General features: G+C 35.7%; 1 protein-coding gene and 1 non-coding gene across 2 annotated transcripts; one reads left to right on the top strand and one right to left on the bottom strand.

Moving 5' to 3' along the window:
• Nucleotides 1–15,094: 15,094 nt before the first annotated feature.
• On the bottom strand, nucleotides 15,095–15,199 carry LOC149029707 (small nucleolar RNA R71). The gene has a single exon (XR_016171314.1). It is a non-coding gene; the product is annotated as a small nucleolar RNA R71 (small nucleolar RNA).
• A 5,434-nt stretch (nucleotides 15,200–20,633) lies between these two features.
• Nucleotides 20,634–21,356, top strand: LOC149029708 (uncharacterized). Its single transcript, XM_089143814.1, has 2 exons — nucleotides 20,634–20,972; nucleotides 21,093–21,356. The coding sequence occupies exons 1-2, from the start codon at nucleotides 20,634–20,636 to the stop codon at nucleotides 21,354–21,356; spliced, it is 603 nt and encodes a 200-aa protein (XP_088999940.1).
• Nucleotides 21,357–25,753: the final 4,397 nt, after the last annotated feature.

The following is a 25,753-nucleotide window of genomic DNA, read 5'->3' on the forward strand; positions in this document are numbered from 1 at the left end:
AGAGAATCCAAAATTTGACATCTACCATGCCTGCCCTCTATACATATGTTCAGGGCAATCTGAAGGAAAACATTTAGACTTTATGAGCAACTAATGCAAATTGGGTTGATAAATTCTTAAAATTTTTCAATTAATCACAACAATTGTCTAGGTTGAAAACGCCAATATGTCTAAACAGATTCACCCTTTAAATGTATCAACGACATTAAGGTGTTAAAAAAGAGCGTTGTGAACATCATCTTTCCCCTCCTTTCTTCAGTACGCAAGTAAGCTGGACAAGTTCTTAGAAACCTATGCCATCAACTTGGGCATTATCTTTCTCAACACCTAGACATTTGAAGTTCGGCTTTCTGCAAGTCATCTGCAACATACTTTTTTCATTTGCACTTCATCTCACAGCAAAGCACTAAACAATTCTGTATAAAGTTGCAGGTAGACACAAAACCAGAAGAAGATATTCAATGGTCAAGGTGCCCTTGATACAGGCCTTGTTACAACCTTACGATTGCAGTTGCAATACAGACTCTTCAGCTTTTCCTTTCCATATGCGACTCTCTCCTCAGCTTTTATTATTGTCATTCTGTGTACTGCAAAACACCATATGTGACTGCCACTCACAAACATGAAAACTCAAGGATGGATACAGAAATTTCATGAAAAACAGATCGCATGCACATCTGGCATGAAGCCTGTCCCAGTAGAAAACAAGAATAGCAATTCTGCTGGGGTCTTAATTCTGCTTTTCGGTGGTCTTCTTAAAGACCTTGTTTTCTTGCTTTCGTTTCTTTAATATATTTATTTATTCATCCAAAAAAATAGCAATTTGTAGAAAGACAGCTTAAATCAGAGAGTACATACTGAGAAAAAGCAAACATTGTCTGATCATGATAGTGCCTTCTTATTCATTATTTTCAACTAAGGCTACAATTATTCAGGATGATATCATCTTCATGTCCTGTTAATGTGTAACGATAATGGTAAGTTCATCAGAGGTTCACTATTTTGAGCCACATGGTCAGACAATGTCCTTGCATGGATAAGTGATTTAATCTAGATCGAGGGAATTAGAAGAACTAGGGCGGACTTATGATAACCTTAAGAGAATTTGTGAGAAAGGATATGCATAGCTTAGGACTTGAATCAAGTATGGCCTAAAAAAGAGCAGATTGATCTATTGGGCTGTAGTAATGGAGTTGGATGACAAGAGTTGCTTGCAAAGGTTTGGCTCAATCTTGAGTATTTAATGAAACAACTAAAGAGATACCACTGCAAAGAACAGCCTTTCCATGGATTGGGGGTAAGGCTGCATACATTCTGAACCTCCCCAAACTCCGCAGTGTCAGGAGACTCATGCGCTGTATATGCCCTTTTAAGTAAAGAAATACCACAAAGCATGATCAATTTATTGCAACATATTTTTTTAAGCATCCCTGTAATGTAATTCTTAGCTGGTGGTATTTGTATTTGTAAATTACAGAACAGAATGAAGAGGAAAAACCAGAATGGTGAGGCGTAGAAGAAGAAGAAGATTAGAGAAGAGGCTGGGAGGTCTTACACGTTGTATAAGCCACTCGAGATCCTCCTTGCCCTTATTCTTCCACTAATACCCTTTGAACATTCCCCCTCAAGCTGGAGCATAGAGATTTAACATGCTCATCTTGTTACAAATATGGTCAACCCTGGCAGCTCCTAAGAACTTTGTGAGTACATCTGCCAACTGCTTTCCTATACGAACATGTTTTGGAAAAATCAATTCTTGCTGCAACTTTTCACGAATGAAGTGATAGTCAACTTCAATATGTTTTGTACATTAATAAAACACCGGATTAGTAGCAATGTGAATAGCAGCTTGATTATCACTCCATATTGTCATAAAGGAAACATAAAAAAAGCCTAGCTCTTTCAACATGTGTCTAGTCTATATCAACTCACAAGTGACCTGTGCCATAGCTCTATACTTAAGACTCTGCGCTAGACCTAGTGACAATAGTCAGTTTCTTACTCTTCCAAGATACAAGATTACCACCAATAAAAGTGCAGTAATCTATGGTTGACCTCCTATCAGCTGGTGATCCAGCCCAATCTTCATCACAAAATCCTTCAACTCTTCTATGACAATTGTCTCTATATAGTAATCTATGACCAGGAGCCTTCTTAAGATACCTCAATACTTAGAGAATTGCATCCCAATGAAATGTCCTATGGGCAGACAAAAATTGACTTACAACACTAATTGGAAAAACAATATCAAATCACATTATTATAATTCAGCTTTCCAACTAGCCTTCGATATCTTTCTGGATCATCGAGAACATCTCCATCTTCTGGCATAAGCTTCACATTGAGCTCTATAGAAGTGTCTAGAGGCTTAGAGCCAAGCAACTTGGTCTTTGTCTACAAATCAAGTACATACTTACGTTGTGACAAGAAAATCCCTTTATGGGATTGAGCAACTTCCATATCCAAAAAATAAAGTCCCTAGTATGAAATTATTGCTGTAAATATAACTTCAATTTATCAAACCCTATAAAATCATCTTTAGTGATGATAATGTCATCAACATAAATGATAAGATTGTCTTGTTTTCCTCCTCGCGACATGTCGCAAAAATAAGTGCTTCGCCCATCGCCAAGTTGCTGATTCTCTTCGGCATCAATCTAATCCTCCTCTCAGTAAGATCGACTGCTTGGGCTCACTGTTCCAGATTCTCCTTCGACGCCCCTTTCCTCTTTGTTTGCTTACGGGCCAAACCCTGGTTTGCTAGGTCCCCCTTTCGATTTTCCGTTCTTGCCAGTGGAAGGAGAGAACTGAGTTCGAGTTTGGTCGTGTGGTCCTAGTCTTTCGGTTCCAATGCCATCTTCTTCCCCTCCGGCGGTTGACCCTCTCTCTCCACCCCCTCCCGTCCTTTGCCGCAATCCTACCTCCATTAACATAGATGCACATAGGCCATAGAATTCCCTTTTTCCCTCCTCCTCTAGCTCCACTCCCACCGACTGTAACCTCTCTTTCTTCCCCCCTTTGACCCTTTCCCCTTCTCCTATCGTTTGCTGCTCATACTCTGCCACTGAAAATGGCATCTTCCGCTGGCAATCTACAATCATCGGCCAAATCCTTTGTCCTTGCCCTCTGTTTGGTATTATTAAATCCTCTCTCTCTAAACAATGGAAGTCCTTTGGTTTAATGGACTCCTTCTTGCTCGACTCAGGCTTATTCCTCTTCAACTTCAGCTCCCCTGCCTACAAATCCAGAGCCCTAGAAGGCTCCCCATGGTTTGTTGGAAAATCTCCAATTTTCATCAGGACTTGGGAGCCCTCGTTGCCTCTATGTAGGATCAACTTCAGCTCGATTCCTTTGTGGATCAACTTCCTTGGTCTTCCTCTGGAACTTTGAAACCAAGAATGTTTGGGTAGAATTGGTTATGCTATTGGCCGTCCTCTTTGCCCTGAACTAAAGACCCTCTCAATGGAACGCCTGTCTTATGTTCATATTAGTGTTGAAATCTTTACTGCTACAGAATTGCCTTCATCCATATCTATTAAAGATGATAAAGGACACTGCTTCGAACAGGTGGTTGTTTACGACTGGATTCCCCTGAAGTGCAACCTATGCTGCTCCTTTGGTCATGACGCCATTTATTGCTCCCTTGGATTGCTTACTCCTCCTCCTCAAGTCCATCTTGAACACATGCCGATAGATATCACAGCTGCTCCTACTCCCATTATCGACATTCTGGAATAAATCACTGTCGATGTCTCCTCTTTGGACCCTACAGTCGCCACTAAATCTACTGAAGCTATTGATGATGCCCCCACCCTTGCCATCAACGACTCCTCCACTGCTCTTGCTGTCAAAGCCTCCATTCTTGCCCCTAAAGCTAACATAGATGATTCGCATCTTTTTATCTACTCCTGCCGCCAACGTAACCAGAAGGCTTTGGTTAACTTCTCCGGTGGGATTCAAAATGGTTTCTCCCACCTTGTAATCTATGACACTGTTGTCTCTGACTCTACTAACCTCTCAATCAGCAACCTTCCCAATGTTAACATCACTAGCTCCTTGCCTTTTGCAACTATTGATCCTTCTGACCCTACGCATACCCTTTCTGACTATAACCCATACCATGCTACCAAACAACACATTGCCCCTGACTCCATGCCTCAGGAGCTTCCCAATTTCCCCAAAAACTCTCTCCTTGGCCTCCCCCCTTCCCAATGGGACTTCCATAACATCCCATCTCTTGTCCCAATCCAAACTAACGCTCTCTCACCCACACCCCTTCTTTCTAATCTTTCAATTCCTTCTTATTCGGCCCATGGGCCTAATTTTATTAACCACTGCACCTCTCCTAACTAGTTTCTCCCCTCCCTGATTTTGGGCCTCTTGGCCCATTCCTCTAATCCCTCCTCTCACCCTTCCTCCTCCAATTCCTCTTTCCTGTCACCAGCCTTTGCTAGGGGTGTAAACGGACCGGATTCGGATCGGATAGTGGTTTATCCATATCCGCATCCTATTATATTCAGACGGATTCGGATAATATCCTATCGGTTTTCGGACGGATTCTGTCGGATTCGGATTATAATCGGATAATTATTTTCTTAATTAGATTCTTCTAAATGGGCATGAATATAAATTGAATACAAGTTTTCAACTACCTGTTTACATCTTTACCTTTTTATTTGTGAAGGCTAGGTTTGAAATTTTAGAATTTAACAATTTTGGTAGCTATTTTAGTAAAAAATCTAGAAAAATAGTCACATATTATAGGTAAAATTTATAAAAATAAGAATAATAAATCTAAATAAGTAACTTAATCGGATAATTTTATCGGATGGATAATATTCGGTAAGAAAGGGGTATACCATATCCGCATCCTATTAATAATCGGACGGATTCGGATACCCCTAAACGGATGCGGATGCGAATTCGGAAGCGGATTTCGGTTATCCATTTACACCCCTAGCCTTTGCTTGTTCTGCCAAACCTCTAGCTTGTGATTTAAACACTACAGAGCACGCTTCTGATTCTCCTATCCCCCCCTGCACATGATCTTGATCGTGCCAAGTGTAGGAGTAATCGACCTATTAAAGGGCATAACCCATTTGAGTGACGACTTCTTGGTTGATCTCAAGTCCTCTAAGAGGAAGAAGAAAAAGAAAAATCTGCAAAATAGTTTCTTTATGGCCACTGTTTTGCCCAATTTTCTTTGGGCCCTGTTCCGATTTGCAATGTCTGTCCGCTTAAGTTTTGCTGATTTTCTGCCTTGATGTATGTGCAATTGTTCTTTCTTTTAATGAATTTATTTAATCATCCAAAAAAAAAAACATAAATGATAAGAAATAGACTTCTTGTGCCACAACAATGGTAAAATACTGAATAGTCACTGTCACCTTGAGCCTATCCAAAATCTAACACTACGGAAGTGAACCGAGCAAACCATGCTTGAGGTGGTTGCTTCAATCCATTCGAAGACTTTTTAAGATGGCACACCATACCAATGTCCCCCTAAGCAACAAACCTTCGCTGAGGAAAGCATTCTTAACATTAAGCTAGTGACACATGGCAGCCAAAGAGATCAAAATCCAAACCGACGTCATCATAACAATAGGAGAAATATCTCTAAATAATCCACACCATACACTTAGGCATATCCTTTCACGATGAGTCTAGCTTTCAGACGAGCAAGACTCCCATCAAGGAAGACCTTGTATCTAGTATGGCCTCAAAAAGAACTCGCTGGAAGGAAAGATCCATATGGCCAACCCCATTTAGTTGGGAAAAAGGCTTGTTATTATTGTTGTATGGTCGGATGATGCCACTATAGATCCAAGTTTGGAATAGATGTGAGGCAATCTCAAAACCTGTACCTCATTATGAACTAGCATGCACTGTTAGATAAAACTATCAACCAATCTATATTACTTTCAACCCTCAGATACCCCAGATCCCCAAAGTTTTACTTTTCCAATTGGTTATAATGTTATATCCATTCGGGCTGAAACTTGATATATAGGCGGGGGACCTTGTGGTCTTCCCCTCTACAAAATCTAGGCAATCAATATGCCATGTAATATATTTTTGGACTCAACATAAATGGACCACATATAATTAGGAATATTTTGGGAGTGAAATCTTATTATCTGCAGCTTTTATCTTTCTAAATCACTTCCCAGTTCCCAATGCTCAAACTTACACAGCTATAAATATGTAGCTAACTGTCAAAAGCTTTATAAAATTACAAAATAAAAACTCTATGTATGATCTCCCTTATTTTTCAAGGAAAGCTTCAAAAAATTCTACAGATATATATTCCTAAACAATGACAAATCATGATGGAATTGAATGACAAAGTCAAGAATGGCAAGAGATTAACTAATGGATGAAAATCAAAGCTATGTGAATGATCTACTGAGCTGTAGTAATGGAGTTGGATGAGAGCAGTTTCCTTCAAAGGTCTGGCTCAATCTTGAGTATTTAATGAAACCAGTAAAGAGATACCACTGCAAAGCACAGCCTATCCATGGATTGGGGGTAAGGCTGCATACATTCTGACCCTCCCCAAACTCCGCAGCATCAGAAGACTCATGCACTGTGCATGCCCTTTTTAGAAAAGAAATACCACAGTGCATGATCGGATCATTGCAATATTTTGTTTTTGCAGCATCCCTATAATGTAATTCTTAGCTAGTGCCAAGAGTGGTTTGAGCCTCAAACAAGGCTGATATGACTATTGGGATTCAAATAATGTCCATCACTACCCATACTGACATCCAGTTTGCCCAGCTCTCTAACTTTTAAGAGTAGAATATTCATGAAATACTCCACCAGATAACGAGTTCGTTCATATAACAAGTTCTTAACTAAATGGAAATAAATGTTTTATTTTTTGGAGGAGGAAGTGGAAGATAGAAAGGGACAAGGCATTAGTGAACACTGTCAGAAATCCTTGAAATACAAAGAAATGTATAAAAAGAAAAAAGATTCTAAAATTAAGAAAAAAGAAAGAAGAAAAGGTGGAATTCCAAAGTTTCAGTGGATGAACCTATCTAGAAATATTGGAAGCAATCTTCTCTAACTATGTAGAACAAAATACCAATATATGGTTCTCATAAAGAAGAAAGGCTAGTAGGCATACTTTGTAATAAGAGCAATACATATACACATCCCGGGTTTGCAAACTAATACATTTTACACCCATCTGAAACTTTTTCAATTACAAAGGTACACCTGCACCTGACACTGTTAGTTTTAAGTAGAAGGAGACATAACTGCCCTTATTGAATCTTCCCATGCATTAAAAAAGAAAATTTAAAAAAATAATAAAATAAAATAACAGTCAACAGTTATTGCTTATCTCCAAGCCTCCAGCAATTGGGTACCCTCTCCTGCTGCTGCTCCTGTGTCCTCCAAACTCAAGTAACTCTCTGCTGCTCCTCTTCTTTCCGTCTGCTCCTCCACTTTTCCTTTGCCTCCTCTGCTCCTCCACCTTCTCATCTTCTCTCCTTCTTCTCCTCTGCTCTTCATCATTTCAGCTAGTGCTATTGTTGCAGTTTGTCTGCAGACTGGATCAGATATCACAGCATTACATGTGCAGCCACTACTCAAAGAGCTACTTGATGAACTTGCTTTTTCTCAGGAAAGAGCCCATGGGTCCAGTTCTATTGGTAGAACCGTAGAAGCTTAAAGGTTTCTAGACCAAAGCAAAATGAGGATGCTCAGACTGAAAGCCGTATGAGGGTGCTAGTTTATTCATTTTCATACATATAGTCTCCTGTATGGTGTAGAATAACTTAGCACTACAGACTTCGTTGCCATGCTGTAGTATGTTCTCTGCACATGGTTGATTCTAGAACAATTCCTTCTACGGTATCCGAACTAGAAGGTATTATTGCCGTGTTCATCGCACCTAGAGTACAGGTGCCTTATTACTCAGTAAAGATCCCCATTTTCCCTTTTTTAACCCCAGACTGTCGTGTTTCAGCAGGAATGTACAGGTGAAACATCCCAAAGTAGTTCAGAATATTTAAATGCTCGATGGTCTATGCTCCACAATATCTCAACACAAAGTATAATCCAGCTAAACTGTTGCTCATTACTGTTGGTTCCAAGAAGCTTTTCTTTGGTAGGGACAAGGTTCCAGGACCTGCCTTCTTTTAAACAGTTGAGTGATCTTCAAAAAACTCAAGATATGAGGCAACCAGATTGGAACTGCTTGGCAAGTATGAACCTTGGTTTTGGTTCCCTAGTCCTGCTGCTAGTTGGAATAGGCCTGATTTCTTGGTCCTGTAGGAAACCTAAAAGATGAACTTCTGTGGAAGATCAGAGGATCAATTGTTTACTCTGTCCGTGCCCATTCTGGAGCATTGGATCTTTGATTGTCATTGATGATGAGTACACAGTTTCCACCGGCAAGTTGGTGGGAATTGTTTGGAATGGATCGTGCATCTCATTATTATGGCCATGAGGAGGTTTGTTTCTTCGAACTTTATTCCTCCTAGGTGGGAGCAACTTTGTAGGTCTGTATAGCGTAATTTATGGAAATTCACTTCTTTTGATCTCAGAAAGGTTTCTGTATATTTCCAAACATAGTTGCACTAAAAACTGTGTGAGAACCACAAGGTTTCCATATATTTCTAGGATAAACCTGACAGTGCTTGCTTGAGCAATATGCCCATAACTACTGAGACTTCACTATTTGAACATTAAGTAAGCTAGACGAGTATTCCATTAACAGAGCAATAAATACTTTGTCAAAATATGCTTGACTCTGTGAGCCATGATAACGCCTTTAAAGAATTGACACGTTAGCAAAAACCTTGAATCACCACATCAATCTGTTCATTGATCGATTCCTTGGCCCAGGGGCGAAGAAATTGACTCTTCCATTTTTAAGTATACCAAACAGTAGCCGAAGTCTATCCTCCATCATTAAAAAAGAAGGCTTGCACTTCTATTGTCACAATTGTACATTGCTCCTAACAATTTTACTTTTTTCTCCAATTCGAGACACCCTACGCGGTCAGCTAATTCGTTACACAGATGCTCACCACACCCTTTAACTACTAAACTGTTGTCCTCTTATCTCACACACTTATACCTAACATTACCATTTATCAATTCAAAATGGGAATTAAGCAGTAAAAGATATGAAAAATTGAAGCTTAGTTTGCTATATCTAGTGTTAGACAACAACAATAATCCTCTAAAGAGAGATTAGAGGTAATAAGCAGCAATGAATTACAAAAATACAAACCCTAAGTGGTCAAAAGGAAATGCGTCAACAAACCTACCAAATGCTGCAAGAAGAATACCCTCTTCTACAAGGATAAGGGAATGAAGTACAAGAGCGCTCTCGTTCCTGCTCTACTCCTCGGACTGAGTTTCACAATGCTTGGAGAGAAAGGCGGGTTTCTCTATCGGAGATCCACGAACCATAGAAAAACCATTCTCATTATCTCTCTTACTCTTCCTTTTATCACTATTTCCACTTTCTCTCTCAGTTAACCAAAGGCAGTAGAACTTAGAAGAACCAGAGAAGTCCTGCTTCGGTTGATTTCTTAGGAGCCAAATCAAAACGAAGACCTCCCCAGTTCATTTATTTGGGCTCTGATATCATGCTTAGGTGTCAATTTGCAACCCGGACTGTTAAAATTGAATCGCATCGGCCCGTTATAACCCAAACTAGCCTGAACCAAACCTTAATGGGCTGTGTTTGGGCTAAGGGTGGCAGAGCCTGCACCAGCCTAAACCGAAATTGTAACCTTTTATAATATATTTTTATAGTTTTATATTAAATATTGTTTGAATCATCATATTACCACTAGGTAGTTGATATAGACTATTAGAAAAATTAATAATGATTTCAAAGATTAAATAGTCATTCTACTACTTGCAAGGGAGGACAATTAGAAAGATCAAGTATGAACGTTCAATCAAATGTACCAAGTTTGTTTAAATTAACTAAATATTTATCTAATCTAGAGGTATTTCTTTTGCATATCAAACTAAATGCCAACCCAAAAAAAGAGACGGATTTTATATAATGAAAAAAATTCAACATTCTCACAAAACAATATCTCAATTTCAAAACAATCAATCATAAGCTATAGTACAAATTGGAATTTAAAAGAGTTTTTTGTTTGAAGATTTGTTTTAGGAAGACTATTTGGTGGAGCTAATCTTGTCTTGAATTATGAAAAATGTCACTTTATGGTAGATCAACAACTTATTCTTGGACATATCATTTCTGCAAAAGGTATAAAGGTTGATAAGTCTAAAATTGATATTATAAAATCATTGTCTTATCCTATAACTGTACGAGAGATTCGTTCTTTTTTGGGGTATACAAGATTTTATCGTCACTTTATCAATGACTTCTCCAAAACCACACAACTTTTGTGTAGACTATTACAAAAGGATGTAACATTTGATTTTGATAAAGCATACAATGAAGCTTTTGACATTTTAAAAGACATTTGACTTCAGCCCCAATCATCAGATCACCAAATTGAAACCACCCTTTTGAAATCATGTGTGATGCAAGTAACTATGCAATAGGAGCTGTTCTTCGAAGAGGTTCTCATGTCATTTATTATGATTCAAGAACTCTTGACAGTGCATAGTACAATTATTCAATAACGGAAAAAGAACTTTTAACTATTGTATTTGCTTTAGAAAAATTTCGTCCTTAGCTATTTATTGGGTATTAAAATTGTTATTTACTCTGATCATGCAGCTCTAAAATATTTACTTTCGAAGAAAGAAGTAAAACCAATGCTAATCTGTTGGATACTCTTGTTACAAAAATTTGACTTGGAAATACGTGACAAAAAATGTGCTGAAAATTTAGTTGCCGACCACTTGAAGAGATTGATTTCAAGTAAAGATTTATCTCCACTACAAGACAATTTCCTAGATGAACATCTCTTTTTCCTTAATGAGGTTCCATGATATATAGATATAGTTAACTATTGAATTACTAAAATTCTACATAAGGATTTATTTAGAGCTCAAAAAGATAAAATAAAAAATTATTGCAAATATTATGCGTGGGATGGTCTCTACCTTTGGAAGCATTATTTAGATTTAATTATTTGCAGATGTGTCCATTAACAAGAGATATTATCTATCTTACAATTCTGTTATTCATATGCTTGTGATGGAAATTTTGGTCTAAAGAGAACAGTCCAAAAGTCTTAGAATGTGGGTTATATTGGCTAACTTTGTTTCATGATGCATATAAGTTTGTAAATCATGTGAGCGTTGCTAAAAAACTGGGAATTAGGACATAGAGATCAATTACCCTTTATCCCCATTTTTATTTGCAATTTTTTTTTAATGTTTAGTGTATAAATTTCATGAGTCATTTTCCTAATTCTTTTGGTAATTTTTATATAATTCTTGCTGTGGATTATGTCTCCAAATGGGTGGAAGCTAAAGCTACTTTAACTAATGATTCTAAAGTGGTTGTGGATTTTGTCAAGTCTTAGATTTTTGTTAGGTTTGGCACCCCCAAGGAAATGATTAGTGATAGAGACACTCGTTTCTCCAATAAAGTGATTGAAGCATTGTTCCGCAAGTATAATATCACTCATTGTGTTTCTATTGCATACCACCACAAACGAGTGGGCAAGCTGAGGTGTCAAACCTAGAAGTCAAATCCATTCTTCAGAAAACTGTAAATCTAAATGGAAAAAATTAGAGTTTAAGACTTCATGATGCATTGTGGGCTTACTGGACAACCTACAAAACACTTATAGGTATGTCTCCTTACTGCTTAGTGTTTGGGAAAGCTTGTCATCTTCCCGTAGAGATGGAGCATAGGGCATTTTGAACTGTAAAGTAATACAATATGGAGATGGACAAAGTTGAAGACCAACGAAAGCTTCAATTACGTGAGTTGGAAGAAATTTACAATGATGCCTATGAGAGTTCAAAGATTTACAAAGATAAGACAAAGGCTTTCCATGATCAGCAATTGCGAGGTAAGAATTTTACAATTGGTCAAAAATATTTGCTGTACCAACCTAGATTAAAATTATTTCTAGGAAAATTGTGTTTTAGATGGTTAGACTAATTTATCTTCTCATGGTGCAGTTGCAATTCAAAGTTCAAATACTAATAAAAATATTCAAATTAATGGTCATCTGTTAAAACATTTTTATGAAGGTTTCAAGTGCATAATGTTGAAATTAAGCTTGATATCCCAGCATACATGGAATGAAAATGCACTATATCTAGCCAAAGACGTTAAATGAAGGTGCTATTGGGAGGTAACCAAATTTTATTTACTTTAATTTTTTCCCTCTTTTTGATTGATTTCATTAATTAATTGTTATTGTTTTATATTGTTAGAAATCTTAATTTTTTTTTTTGAAGACCAAATTGTTTTGAATTCAACACCTTCTGCTTGATTGTTCAACTTCAGTCCACTGTTTTATATATTAAGTGAGTATTTCTTGATTCTCTCATTTCCATGACAATGTATCATTGTTGAATTTAAATGTGGAGGGAGGGGATCAAATTTATATTTTTGGTGGGTAAATTTTATGTATATTTTTTAATGATGTTTCATCTTCTATGAGTTCAATGGATTATATGACCAATATTTCTAGGTTGAATTCAATTTTGAATTTTGATGAACCATGATCAATTAAATTCTTTAAAATCACATGTTAATAAAATATTGTTTTGATTTCTGATTTAGAGGAAAAGATGCTAAAGATTTATACACAAGCCATTTTTGTGAGCTATTGTATTGAGCCTAAGAGCATATATCATTTGATTTTACTCTATTTTTCTTGGTTGTGTGATATCTTTCATGGTTGGATATTTCTAGAATTTGTTTAGTTTTGTATGTTGAACCACATAATTGAATTAAATGTATATAAATGACAAGGGCACTTAGGATTTACCGCTTTTTCTTGATAGTCTATCATTGATTATTACCTCTAGGAGCCTCCTTTGAGCCTTGCCATTTTCATAAACCTTATTAATCTTTTTTGTTCCTTTTACTCTTTTGAACCCAAATCAAAGGATTGTTGAGTTACTAATATGAAATGCCAATTAATGGTGAGAAGGAAGGGCAAGTAATGTCAAACTTGATGCACATTATACTTAAAGATTATCGACAAAAAAAAAAAAAAAAAAAAAAAAAAAAAAAAGAAAGAAAAGAAAAGAAAAAGAAAGAAAGAAAGAAAAGAATAGAAAAGAAGAAAGAAAGAAAGAAAGTAAAAGAAGAAGAAGAAGAAGAAAAAAAAAAATAGTTGCTTGGGAAGTAATATCATTGCGCTAAATACTTTATTTTTCCAGTGCATACTGTTTCATAGCTTCCATAAGTTTTTGAGAACCTGATAGAAATTGATTATGACATATTATTGTGATTCAACTCATTAATTTGGTATCATTTTACCCTAGTTTCATTGTCTTTGCATACCTTACCTTAAACCTCATTACATATGTGTGTTTGATTCAATACTTAGTGGTGGAGGTATAATTTCTTTGCAAGCATATAGTAAATATCCTTTTGTGATTAATTTAAGTGATTTTGTCATCTTTAAAGACTTAATTGTATATAGTGAATCCAAATGAGAGGGTATAAATCTTGATGCATCTGGAATCTGATGATTTATTGAAATTAGTTGTTCATTAATAAGTTGATTTCATGTATATTACTTTAGATGATTAATTTGTTATATTCCCATGTGTTTATAATTGTTTTATATCAATTTATCCTAATATTACATGAAAATTAATATGTTGCACCATTTCCTTTAATTTATAGAATGAACTAATTTAATTTTTTTTAAGGATCAATCTTTGAATTCATCAATATAATTCTGAATATTTTTTTCTTTGATTGAATTTGTACTTTTGTTCTTAATGGTTTTGGTTAATTTGTCACTAATCAATTGATTCATTAATCATAATGAACTAATAGGGGATTTATGTATTTAGTTCATTGGAGTAAATGCCATGAATATACTTATATGGTTTGTGTAGTTGTTACATGGGAATCCATAGAATTTAATGATTTCTTAGTTGTTTTAACCCCACATAGATTTTATAGTGGGTTAACAATTGAGAGAATTTTTATTAGTACTTGAGAGAGACTAGTAGATAGGGAAGGGAATCTTGATTATCAATCAGAAAATAAAATTTCAGATCATAAATATAGATCAAATGGTGATATTAAGAATGATTAGTTATGGTGAAATCTAATTCCTAGGTTTTTAGCTATTAACAGTTCTCAATTTTAAATTTCAATTTGCATTATAGTCTACAATAATTATCTTCTTATTATTTGTTCGAATAAAATTGGTATAATTAATTTGGTACTTACTCTACAGCTTCGAGGGAACGTTTCTTTATCATTATATTACTTGTTACGGCAGCGTACATTTGCGTTGTTATTTTTCACAACAAGTTTGTGGCGTCGTTGCCAAGGACTATAAGATTAATATCAATATCAGTTATTATTGATTTTAATTTAAATATTTTTTCTATTATTTTACTTTATTCGTAATTGTGAATTGGATATTCTTTCAGGTCCTTTTGATTTTGCATGAGAATGAGAGGAAACAATAATTTACTTCCTTTCGACCTGAAATTGAAGCAACTTGTCGAAGGGACTCAAAAGCAAAGAAAGACAGAACAAACTCATCTTCCACTTCTAGAGCAATGGATCCTGAAAATAATCCATCACCTCTTGAAGTTGAAGCACCAAGGCGCAAGACTTTGGGAGATTTTGTTGCGCCAATTGTGAGAGATAATAGGACAGCTATATGGCATCCAACTGTAGCAGCTACAAATTTTGAAATCAAGCCTGCTATCATCACAATGATGCAAAATAATCAATTTTCTAGATTGCCTAGTAAAGACCCAAATCTTCACATTGATGGGTTCTTGGACATTTGCTACACATTCAAGAGCAATGATGTTATTGATGATGCCATAACATTGAGATTGTTCCCTTTCTTATTAAGGGACAAGGCTAAGAGTTGGTTGCATTCTCTACAATCAGGATCCATCACTATTTGGGATTAAATGGCTCAAAAATTTTTGGTAAATTCTTTCCACCGGTTAAGATTGCTAGTTTATTAACAGATATTTTGACAATTTTTTTACAGTATGATTCGAAAACACTATTTGAAGCATGGGAAAGATTCAAAGACTTGCAAAGGAAATGTCCACACTATGGAATAGAGCAATGGAGGCAAGTTCAGATTTTTTTATGATGGCCTATCTAATCCAACCATAACATTAGTAGATGTTACAGCATGAGGATCAATCATGAATAAGGATCCAACATAAATTTTTGATCTTCGGATGTTATGGCTTCAAATGCATATCAAAGTCCAAGAGATAGACTTGCCCCAAGAAGAATTATGCAGAGGAATGACATTGATCCCATGACAGCTATGGCCGTTCAACTTGAAGCATTGACAATGCAAGTGGGGTTGTTAGCAACTCAAGGCACCAATTCTCCAGCTGTAATATGCAATTATTGTGAGTGAACACGTTATAGCAATGAATGTCAGATTGGTCATCCTTTTGAGCAAAATCAGTTAGAGCAAGCAAAATATGTAGGGAATTTTACTAACAAAATAATCCATATTCCAACACATACAATCCAAGGTGGAGAAACATCCAAATTTTGGATGGAAAAACAATCAAGATACTAAAAGACAAACTGAAAATCAACAAGCTCAATCACTTCAGAAGAAAGTTCCATGGGAAGATGCTCATGAGAAAATGGCTACAATTTCTCACAATTTATGCAGAAGCAAGAGACCACCAATCAGAATATTTTTGCATCTATCAAAACTTTGGAAGTACAAATGGGGCAAATTGCCCATTGGATGAATCAAAAGCAAAAATGATCATTGCCTAGTAATACTAAGACAAATCCTAGAGAGCATGCAAATGCTATTGAGCTTCGAAGTGGAAAAGTATTAGAGGAACCTTTCAAGAAAACCATAGTAAATGAAACCCTTCCTGAAGCAGTTCATGATAAGCAAAAAGATGCAAAGGAATACGTTAAGGATGAGAAGCCAAAATCCAAATTGTTTCCAGACAATCCACCACCTTATAATCCACCTATTCCATATCCTCAGCAGTTCAGGAAATAGAAACTAGATGAGCAATTTTCTAAATTTCTTTATGTATTTAAAAAATTGCATATTAATATTACTTTTGCAGATGCTTTGAAACAAATGCCTAGTTATGTCAAGTTTATGAAAGACATTCTTTCTAATAAGAGGAAACTTGAAGATTATGAGACTATGGCTTTGATAGAGGAATGCAATGCTATTCTACAGATGAAGCTTTCACCTAAGCTAAATAATCTAGCTAGGGAGTTTTACAATTCCATGCACTATAGAAAATTCTCATTTTGATAAGGCTTTGTGTGATATTGGTGCTATTAATTTAATGCCTCTATCTATTTTCAGGAAACTAGGCCTTGGAGAAGCTAAACTTACCATGTGTCACTTCAAATGGTGGATAGGTCAATTAAATATTTGAGGGGGAATAATTGAAGATGTCTTGGTTAAAGTGGATAAGTTTATATTTTCAATGGATTTCTTAGTATTGGATATACAAGAAGACCAAGAGATACCCATTATTCTTGGTAGACCATTCTTGGCGACTGAGAGGACTCTAATTGATCTTCAAACAAGTAAACTTACTATAAGAGTGTAAGATGAGAAGATCACATTCAAGACCATCAAGTTTCCAAATGAAGAAGATAACAACTTTAGAATTGACTATATTGAGAGGTGCACAAAGGACGTATTTCGAATAAGCTATCCAATTGAGGCTTATTTGGTAGGTGTGACAAATGCAAAAAATAAAGGAATTTTTGAATGTGAGATGCAATTAAAAGCTTTATCATCTATATTCAATGACAAATATCATATTGAAGACCATGGCTAGTAACTTAATCGCTGCTTTGGAAGTGGCTTCAACCCCTAGAAGTCATTCCTATCTTTGACCCAAAGTTGGGGGTAGTTCGACTGCAAACTATAATGCAATCATTGTTCTAGAGGCAACCCAAAGCTTTTCTTTCCACTACTTCCTTGATTTTTCATTTGTTAAATTTTTTTAGGTTCAATCTTTTTTGTTTCTTCCATAATTTGGTTTTTAGGAGAATGAAGAGAAGAGAGCGGATTTGAACTACATTACTTTTAAGGCTATGAGTCAAGGGAGTCTCCTTCACCTTACTTCACATCTTTTTACTTTTCTTTCCCATTGCATGCATTTAACATTTTGGTTTTTTTGCTGCATTGAGGACAATGCTCATTTTAAAGTTGGGGGGGGGGTGGATGGCTAAAAATCCTATCTATGGGATGAGAGTCACTATGCTAAAATTTTTTCAAAATTAGAAATTTTTTGCTCTAAGGCAAAATTTTTCAAATCATTTCAAAACTTTTTCCAGTGGTTGAAGCTTACTAGTCTAGTCAGTACTTAGTAGAGTAAAATAGAAGGAAGTTATCACATATAAATCTCTAGTCTTATTTAGTATTTCATGTTTTAGTTGTGTTCCTCTATAATTCCTTGAATATGATGACTTTGCAAAATATCAGATGAGTAAGTGAACCACTTTAACCTCAACTATTCGACCCACCATTTGAGCACCAAATCTTGCCATTGAATTATTGTATTTGGGGATTTTCAAATGAGACAACAATTGTTTTTGTTCAGTCAACATATTAGAATCCACCAAGATTTCCTCTTGAGGCAAAATTCATGAGTACCATTTGTTTAGGGATATGATAGGGGCCATTCTTCTTTCATTTAAATTTTTGAAAAAAAATATATTCTCTTCTAATATGTTCCACCTCTACTATACCATGTTTCACTTCGTGGAGATTTATATGCTAGTATCTCGTTGGTGACTCTCCCAAGTAGTGTGACCCCTTGAATAGACCGAATGTGATATGAACTGTTAAAAACATGGGGAAGGGTTAAAAACATTGTGAATAGATCTTCTTTGCAATTGCAAGTCTCCATAGTTAATGCCACTGAGTGAGCCTTTAGGATTCTCACTGGGTTAACATTGCACAATTGGGGCTTAGGGACAAAGGCCGCCGCAATGCTTGGATCGACAGTTATTTGAGAGCCATGTTATGGGTGTAGGATATGTCTTGGGCTACTTCTTGGGAGATGCGTTATTGCCTTGAGAATGAAAAGAAAACGAAAGAAGATATGTATGAAATTACTATATGTTTTTGCGAAAGGAAGAGAAAAGGGGGAAAAAAATTGGTGCTTCAATTTTATCATCTCCATATATGTATTTCATCTATTTTATCCCCATTCTACATTTCTTCCACTTTCACAAGTCCTCTTGACCTTGGATAAGTGATTGTCCTTCATTAGTGGAGAGAGGGATGATAGGCTGGACATATAAGAATTGACCTTGAAACTAGGGAGTTGTCGGTTGAATTTGGGATCTGAAACATGCATACACTTGATTGGTTAAGGTATACACACACACACAGGTCAAAGTTTTGATTTTGTGATCTATGTACTCATCTCTTATTTAGCTTATTTTATACATTCCTTTGAATTATGGTTGAACTTGACTAAGATTGAATATTCAATCAAAATGAGAGTTTGTCTGATCCTGATGTTTGCTCGAGGACTAGCAAATGTTAAAGTTGGGGGTAATTTGATAAGTTAAATTTCATGTATATTATTTAAGATGATTAATTTATTATATTCCCATGTGTTTATAATTGTTTTATATCAATTTACCCTAATATTATATGAAAATAAATATGTTGCACCATTTCATTTGATTTCTCTAATTTTGATGATTTTATATATTTCCTAGCAAATCCTAATTAAGATTTATTATTTATTTTTTGGTACAAAGGGGCTTTATTAAGCCAAGGGATGGGATATTAATATGCCTCAGCGAGAGTCGAACCCACGACCTCTTCACTAAAAGGTGTTGGTTTCAACCACTAGAACAGCTCTGCGTTGGCAAATTTATTATTTTTGTTTGTAGGAAATTATCAATCAAATCTATAGAGGTATTATTGGAAAATTCTATAAAGAGAGTCCTAATGGAATCAAGCTAGATCTTATTCCACTCCAGAAAGGAAAGTCTTGTTCATCAAGTTATAGTGCACTCTAAAAGCCTCCTCAAGTCAAAAACATGGATAGAAGGAGTCCTTGCATGCTTCAATATTTTCTTTCCCTATTTGAGACTTGATCATAAAGGAAAAAGAGGAAAAAGAATCCTATTCAGAGAAGGAAGAGGGAAAAATCCCGTTTTTGAGTGTCTCTGTGTTTTGATCAAGCCCTTCATTGAATGGTCATTCGGTGTCTGATCAAGATATTTTTGGAGGAGAGATTCACGACTTCTTGATTTTCAAATCCAACGGTGGAATTGTGCATTTGATCTCTCTAAGTAAGTACGATTAGTATGCAAGAACCATTTTTGGTTGAGTGAGATAGGAACTCTGAGTTTGATTCAAACTATGTCAAGAATCATATCCCATGTAATCTAGGAAACTACTCTATAAAATAAGAGCATACTCCAGCAATGTAGAACGTTTTTGGAGCTTTGGAGGAGGGTAGAGGACGGCTTTTGGAGAGGTTGGTTGGCTTTCAAGACTTGGAGCTTGGGAGTAAGTATTTTTTTATCTTCTTTCAATGTTCTCGAACTCTTCTGTGATATTTTAATTTATAGAATGAACTAATTTAATTTTTCTAGGGATTAGATGTAGCCTATTTTTGAATTTTTACTCTTGAATTAATCAATATAATTATGAATATTGTTTTCTTTGATTGAATTTTTACTTAAGTTCTTAATGATTTTGATTAATTGGCTACTAATCAATTGATTAGTTAATCAGAACTGAAAGGGGATTTATGTGTTTAGTTCATTGGAGTAAACGCCATGAATTACATGTAAGATTGAAATATACTTACATGGTTTGTGTTGTTGTTACATGGGAATCCATAGAATTTAATGATTTCTTAGTTGTTTTAATCCACATAAAAATATAGTGGGTTAACAATTGAGAGAATTTTTATTAGTACTCAAGAGAGACTAATCGATAGGGAAGGGAATCTTGACTATCGACCAGAAAAAATATTTCAAATTATAAAGATGGATCAAATGGTCGGAATGATTAGTTAGGGTGAAATCTAACCCTTAGGTTTTTAGCTATTAATAGATTTCAATTTCAATTTAAATCTTCATTATGGTCTAGAATAACTATCTTCCTTATTATTTGTTCGAATAAAATTGGTATAATTAATTTGGTACTTACTCTGTAGTCCTCAAGGGAACGATTCTTTATCATTATATTACTTGTTATGGCAGCGTACACTTGCATTGTTATTTTCATAACATTCATTCATGTCGATTGATAAAGTTTAATTGAAGTTGCCAAGTCTTAGTTGAAATTCAATCTATTTTTGAAATCATAGAAGAGAAGAATTTTTAAAATAATGTTTGATGATAAGCAATGGTTTAAGTGTGGGGGAATTTGATATGTCGCTTAATTGTATTAATATTATATAAAATCCTTTGTATTTTAATGAGATTAATATCAACTTGGGCTAGGGCTTGGTTGTTTCTTTTGATTGAGAAATCAGATCAGGATTGATGATGAGGAAATATGGAGGAGAGCGAAGCTCTGGGGAATTCGGGGGTGCCTAGGGAATCTGTCTTTTTGCGGTTGAAGCCTCCTGAAGTGCCTGTCAATGGTGTTGGTTCCACTGTAGGTGGGAAAATTTCTCATGCAGGAGTTGTGGGGACCTTGGTGCTACCTGAGATTGATTCCCTCCCTTCTCCTATACAGGCGGGAAAGTTTCGTAGGATTATAATCCCACAACAAGAATACGAATTACAACGAAATCAATTCCGGTTTTCTTTGATTGAACGAGCAAATTTTTGCATCACATCCATAAATGAATTGCGAGAGATTGCTAGGGGCACTTGGAAATTGTTTAAGGGGGTGATTTTGCATTCCTTGGGGAAAGGGTTTATCGTCTTTCAGTTTCATAGTGAGGCAGATATGACTGAGGTGTAGTGCAGAGGATTCTGGAATGTGGGTAAGCAATACATTTGTTTTCAGCGATGGCAGCCAGATTTTAATATCCATTCTCCTCAACCTGCGGGTAAGTTGGTCTGGGTTTGTTTCCTTGATTTACCTCTTGAGTATTGGCATGAGAAAGTGCTTCTTTCGATTGCAAAGTTTGTGGGTCGCCCTGTTTCTCTTGATAGATGTACTCGTCAAGGATCTGTTGGTCACTATGCTAGAGTTTTGATAGAATTGGAGGTTGATGTTGTTCGTGCGAATGAGGTTCAGATTGCGCGTCTTGAACTAGGGACTGTTTGAGTTTTTAGTTTTCTTCAGAAGGTAATTTTTGAGGATGGTATTCAGTGGTGTTCTTGTATAATCGGGAAGGCCATTTGGGTCTTCATTGTAAGTTCTCTTCTAAGGTGGATGAGTTGCAGGTGCAGCTTTCAAGAGCTCCAACATAAATTCCTACAGTAGATGGGATTCCTAATTTAGGTGTGCGAATGCAAACTCCTAGTTCACTTCAACAACCCATCCGTGTGGCTTTAGAGGAGGCAGGTTTGGAGGATTCGGCAGATTCATCCAATGAAGATTCGGTTGATTCAATTTCTAATTTGAATTCAAAACTCAAATCCAATAGAGTGGTTCCTTTTGAGGTGGTAGTTGAGTCGGGTAAGAGTTCCTCCCCTGATCTTTCTCTCTCTTGGAACGCATCATTTTCAAATTCAAAAGGTTTTGAACAAGGAATTGAATTCGAAGTTGGTTACAAGTCCTTCAAGTAGCGTGTAATACTTTGTTGGAACAAGTGGGGCCCAACAAAACTTGAACGGAGTTAATGATCAGTTGGTTGAGCATCAAGTGGGGCCATATGGGGCGCAACAATATTTAGTTGGAGATAATGATCAGTTGACCAAACAATTTTCGGAATTGAATTCGAATTTGGATTCAACTTTTTCCAGTAGCGTGGACTGCTCTGCTGGAACAAGTGGGGCCCAGGAAAATTTGAATGGAGATCTTGATCAATTGGTTGAGCATCAAGTGGGACCATGTGGGGCCCATCAAATTTCGGTTGGAGATAATGATTTGTTGGCCAAGTAAAATTCGGAATTGAATTCGAAGTTGGTTACAACTCCTTCAAGTGGATTGCTATGCTGGAACAAGTGGGACCCAACGAAATTTAAATGGAGATAATGATCAGTTGGTTGAGCATCATGTGGGACCATGTGGGGCCCAGCAAAATTCGGATGTAATTAATGATCTATTGGTCCAGAAAAATTTGAATAAGCTCTCCTCTCCTGGTCTTTCTCTCTCACTTGGACGGGTTCTTTTCAAATTCAAAATTTTTTGAATAAAGAATTGAATTCGAAGTTGATTACAACTCCTTTAAGTAGGGTGGACTCCCAGCAAAAATTGATTGTAGATAATGATCCATTCGTTGAGCATCAAGTGGGATTGTGTGGGGCCCAACAAAATTCGGATGGTTTGGAAGGCTCTTCTTTGATCGTTCACTCCAGTATTGATGAGCAGCAACTTTTGGAAGTAGTTCTTCCTTCAAGCTCTCTTCCTGATCAAGTGGAGGGTGGCTCTCTTCATCGTAAGCTAGGTCGCCCAAGGAAAAATAAGAAGGTTAGAGCAAACTGATGTTAAAATACCCTGGATAGCATTGATAAGGAGAGAACTTGATTTAGAGGCTGTTGGTTGCTCTCTCATTTTAGATTTTGATTCATTATCTATGATTATGTGAGTTGGATCCAGTGAGGTTGGGTGTATTTGGGGGTAACTGATGTTGCGGGTTTGAGGGATGGCATTTTGATAGTATGTTTGTTATTTTTCTTTTCACTTTTTAATACAAATGACCCTTTTAGCGAAAAAAATACTAATGAGACTAATTGGTTATTTTATTTGGATTTCTATTACATGGATAGATTAGAGCATTTGGATATCAAATCTAGCAAAAGAGTGGTTTAAAACCGCACCACATTCTTAAAGCAAATCAAAAAACCAGACCCAAATTAAGATGGAGGATTTGATTATGTCCAAAGTTGGAGATTTGATTTTGAAATTAGTAAGATTTTCATAAAATGTCTTAATTCAACAAACAAAGATTTTGTCCACTCTTACAATCAAACATCTAAGGAAAAAGTTGAATTGAAAAGTGACTAAATTAGAAACCACTGCATTGGCAAGAAGGATAATGGAAACAATCAAATAGGCAAGGAGGAATAATATAAACCGTTGAATGGGCAAGGAGGAAGAAAAGAAATAACTGAATTGGGAAGAACTGCATTGCTAAGAGAATAATGGAAATGATAAAATTGAAAAGAATATAGAATTGGCAAGAATCTCTATAAGAAAGAAGGAATTTTCAGATATTAGACATCACACACCACAACAAGAAGAAGCCACAGTTCCGAGGAAGAAAGGGCACGATGTTTTCTTTTTTGATTTCTTTATTCTTCTTTCCCATGTCTAGCTAATTCTATCTTTCAATTAAGATTAATAGAAGTTTGATTTTCGACAATTGTGAGACTCTGAGCAGTTAGTTTTATTTAATTCTCGGGTATTTATATATTTTCCATGTTTATTATGTGATTGGATTAATACTTAGACAAGAGGCCTATTGTTTGATGATTAATTCAATAATTAGTCAATTAAAATAGTCATTTATCATTCTAATATAAATGACAAATAGCATCATCAAATGGGTAATCAATGCCCTAGAGAGTTTGCTATGAGAATGTATATCTTAGTTTAAATGAACAAGTGTTTTCTAGGTTTATTGACTACGAATTGAGTCTTTAACATTTGATGCGATTAATAGACATGACTCAAAGGACAGATCCGAAGGTTATTTTTATTGATTAGGAAAATAACTCAAAGGACAAATTCGAAGATTATTGAGAATGTAAGGAAATATTGGTTGTTAGAGGATTGATTCTCAATGACCATAACCAATCTACCCAAAATTAAAGTTTTTCTCTTTAAGTCAATGATCAATTGAGAGAATCAATATTGAAAATATAGGGTAATTTTCATATGGACCCCCTGAGGTTTGGTCTATGTCATTTTTAGTCCAAAAAAATTGAGACTTTACATATGCCTCTCCTGTGCTATAGAAAAAGTCAATTTAAGGACAAATTATCATTTCTATGACCAATTTGCCCTTATTCTTTTTTTTGGGGAAAATTTCATTTGGACCCCCTACATCCAGTTGTTCGGGTTTTTATTAGAATGTTCACAAGCGCAAAAACGAGATTCAACAAAATGCTCAATCCACATCCGAAAAACAAAAAAACGTCGTATTCCACTATCTCTTTCTTTTTGTCTTTGTCCAGTGGAAAGTGGAATTCACCTAGGTTTTGCAAAACTTATGTTGCAGGTGCCACTTCAACAGGAGACCGAACAAGGTGATTGTGAAATTCTTCAGGCGGCTGCTGAGGATCACTTAGGGTTTGGTTTATGTCATTTTTAGTCCAAAAAAGCTGAGACTTTGCATTTGTCTCCCTTGTACTATAGAAAAGGTCAATTTAAGGACAAATTATCACTTTTATGACCAATTTGCCTTTATTTATTTTTTTTAATTTAAATTTTTTACATATACATCCTGTATGCCATGAAACTCATGACTCCCTTTTTAGTCCAAAACTTATAGAAAAGTCTTAAAATTTAAATAAATTTTAAAATATGACCAAAATACCTTTATATGTTAAAATCACTCAAGTACCCCTTAGCTTAAACCCTATTTTTGGACTAAAATGAGAGTCACGAATTTCATGGCAGGTAGGATGTATATGTAAAAAATTTAAATTAAAAAAAATAATAAGGGCAAATTTGTCATAAAAATGATAATTTGTCCTTAAATTGACATTTTTTATAGTACAGGGGAGGCAAATGCAAAGTCTCAGCTTTTTTAGACTAAAAATGATATAAACTAAACCTCAAGGGGTCCAAATGAAATTTGCCCCCAAAAAAAGAATAAGGGCAAATTGGTCATAGAAATGATAATTTGTCCTTAAATTGATTTATTCTATAGTATAGGGGAGGCATATGCAAAGTCTCAATTTTTTGGGACTAAAAATGACATAGATCAAACCTCAGGGGGTCCATATGAAAATTACCCGAAATTTTATCTTCATTGAAAGTTTTTATTATTCTGATTTTCTTATTAACTACTGCATCCATTTATTTGTTTTATTCATTATTTAGTTTCTCGATTCAAAACCCCCCCAATTTCTATCAAGGAATAAATCTTCACCGATCTCTGTGGATTTGACCTTACTCACTGCTATTACAAATTCAGTTGAGAGAATGATTATCTTTGGTGGATTCGAACCATATCAATTCTGCTTGGGGAATACATTAATGAATAGGAAACAAACTCTTATCTCTTGGGATCGGGGTTGCCAATCAATAAACTTGGGAGGGCTAGGCTTTAAGAGAATGAAAGTTGCTAGTAGTGCTCTACTCTTAAAGCAAGGATGGAGATTGCTCAACAAGCCTCAAACTCTGTGGTCAAACACAACCCTTTACAACCCAAATGTTCGGAAAAAAAAAGAAAAAAAGAATTAAAGAAAGGAAGGGATCCATGCCATGGACTAGCTTATGTAGAATCATCCTATCTTTAGAAGGCATGGTCCATTGAAATGTAGGAAATGAAAGAGACACCTCCTTCTGGTTTGATCCTTGGTACACATCTGGAAGCAACATCCATAAGG

This window comes from Hakea prostrata, chromosome 1 (assembly GCF_041222555.1).
Source record: "Hakea prostrata isolate BN-2017 chromosome 1, UWA_Hpros_2, whole genome shotgun sequence".
Lineage (NCBI taxonomy): Eukaryota > Viridiplantae > Streptophyta > Magnoliopsida > Proteales > Proteaceae > Hakea > Hakea prostrata.

Bases quoted from the DNA above. Each gene is read 5' to 3' on its own strand.
- LOC149029708 (XM_089143814.1), top strand. From the start codon at position 20,634: ATGGAGGAGAGCGAAGCTCTGGGGAATTCGGGGGTGCCTAGGGAATCT. The intron at 20,973-21,092 runs GTGATTTTGCAT...ATTTGTTTTCAG, and splicing joins CTTGGAAATTGTTTAAGGGG to CGATGGCAGCCAGATTTTAA.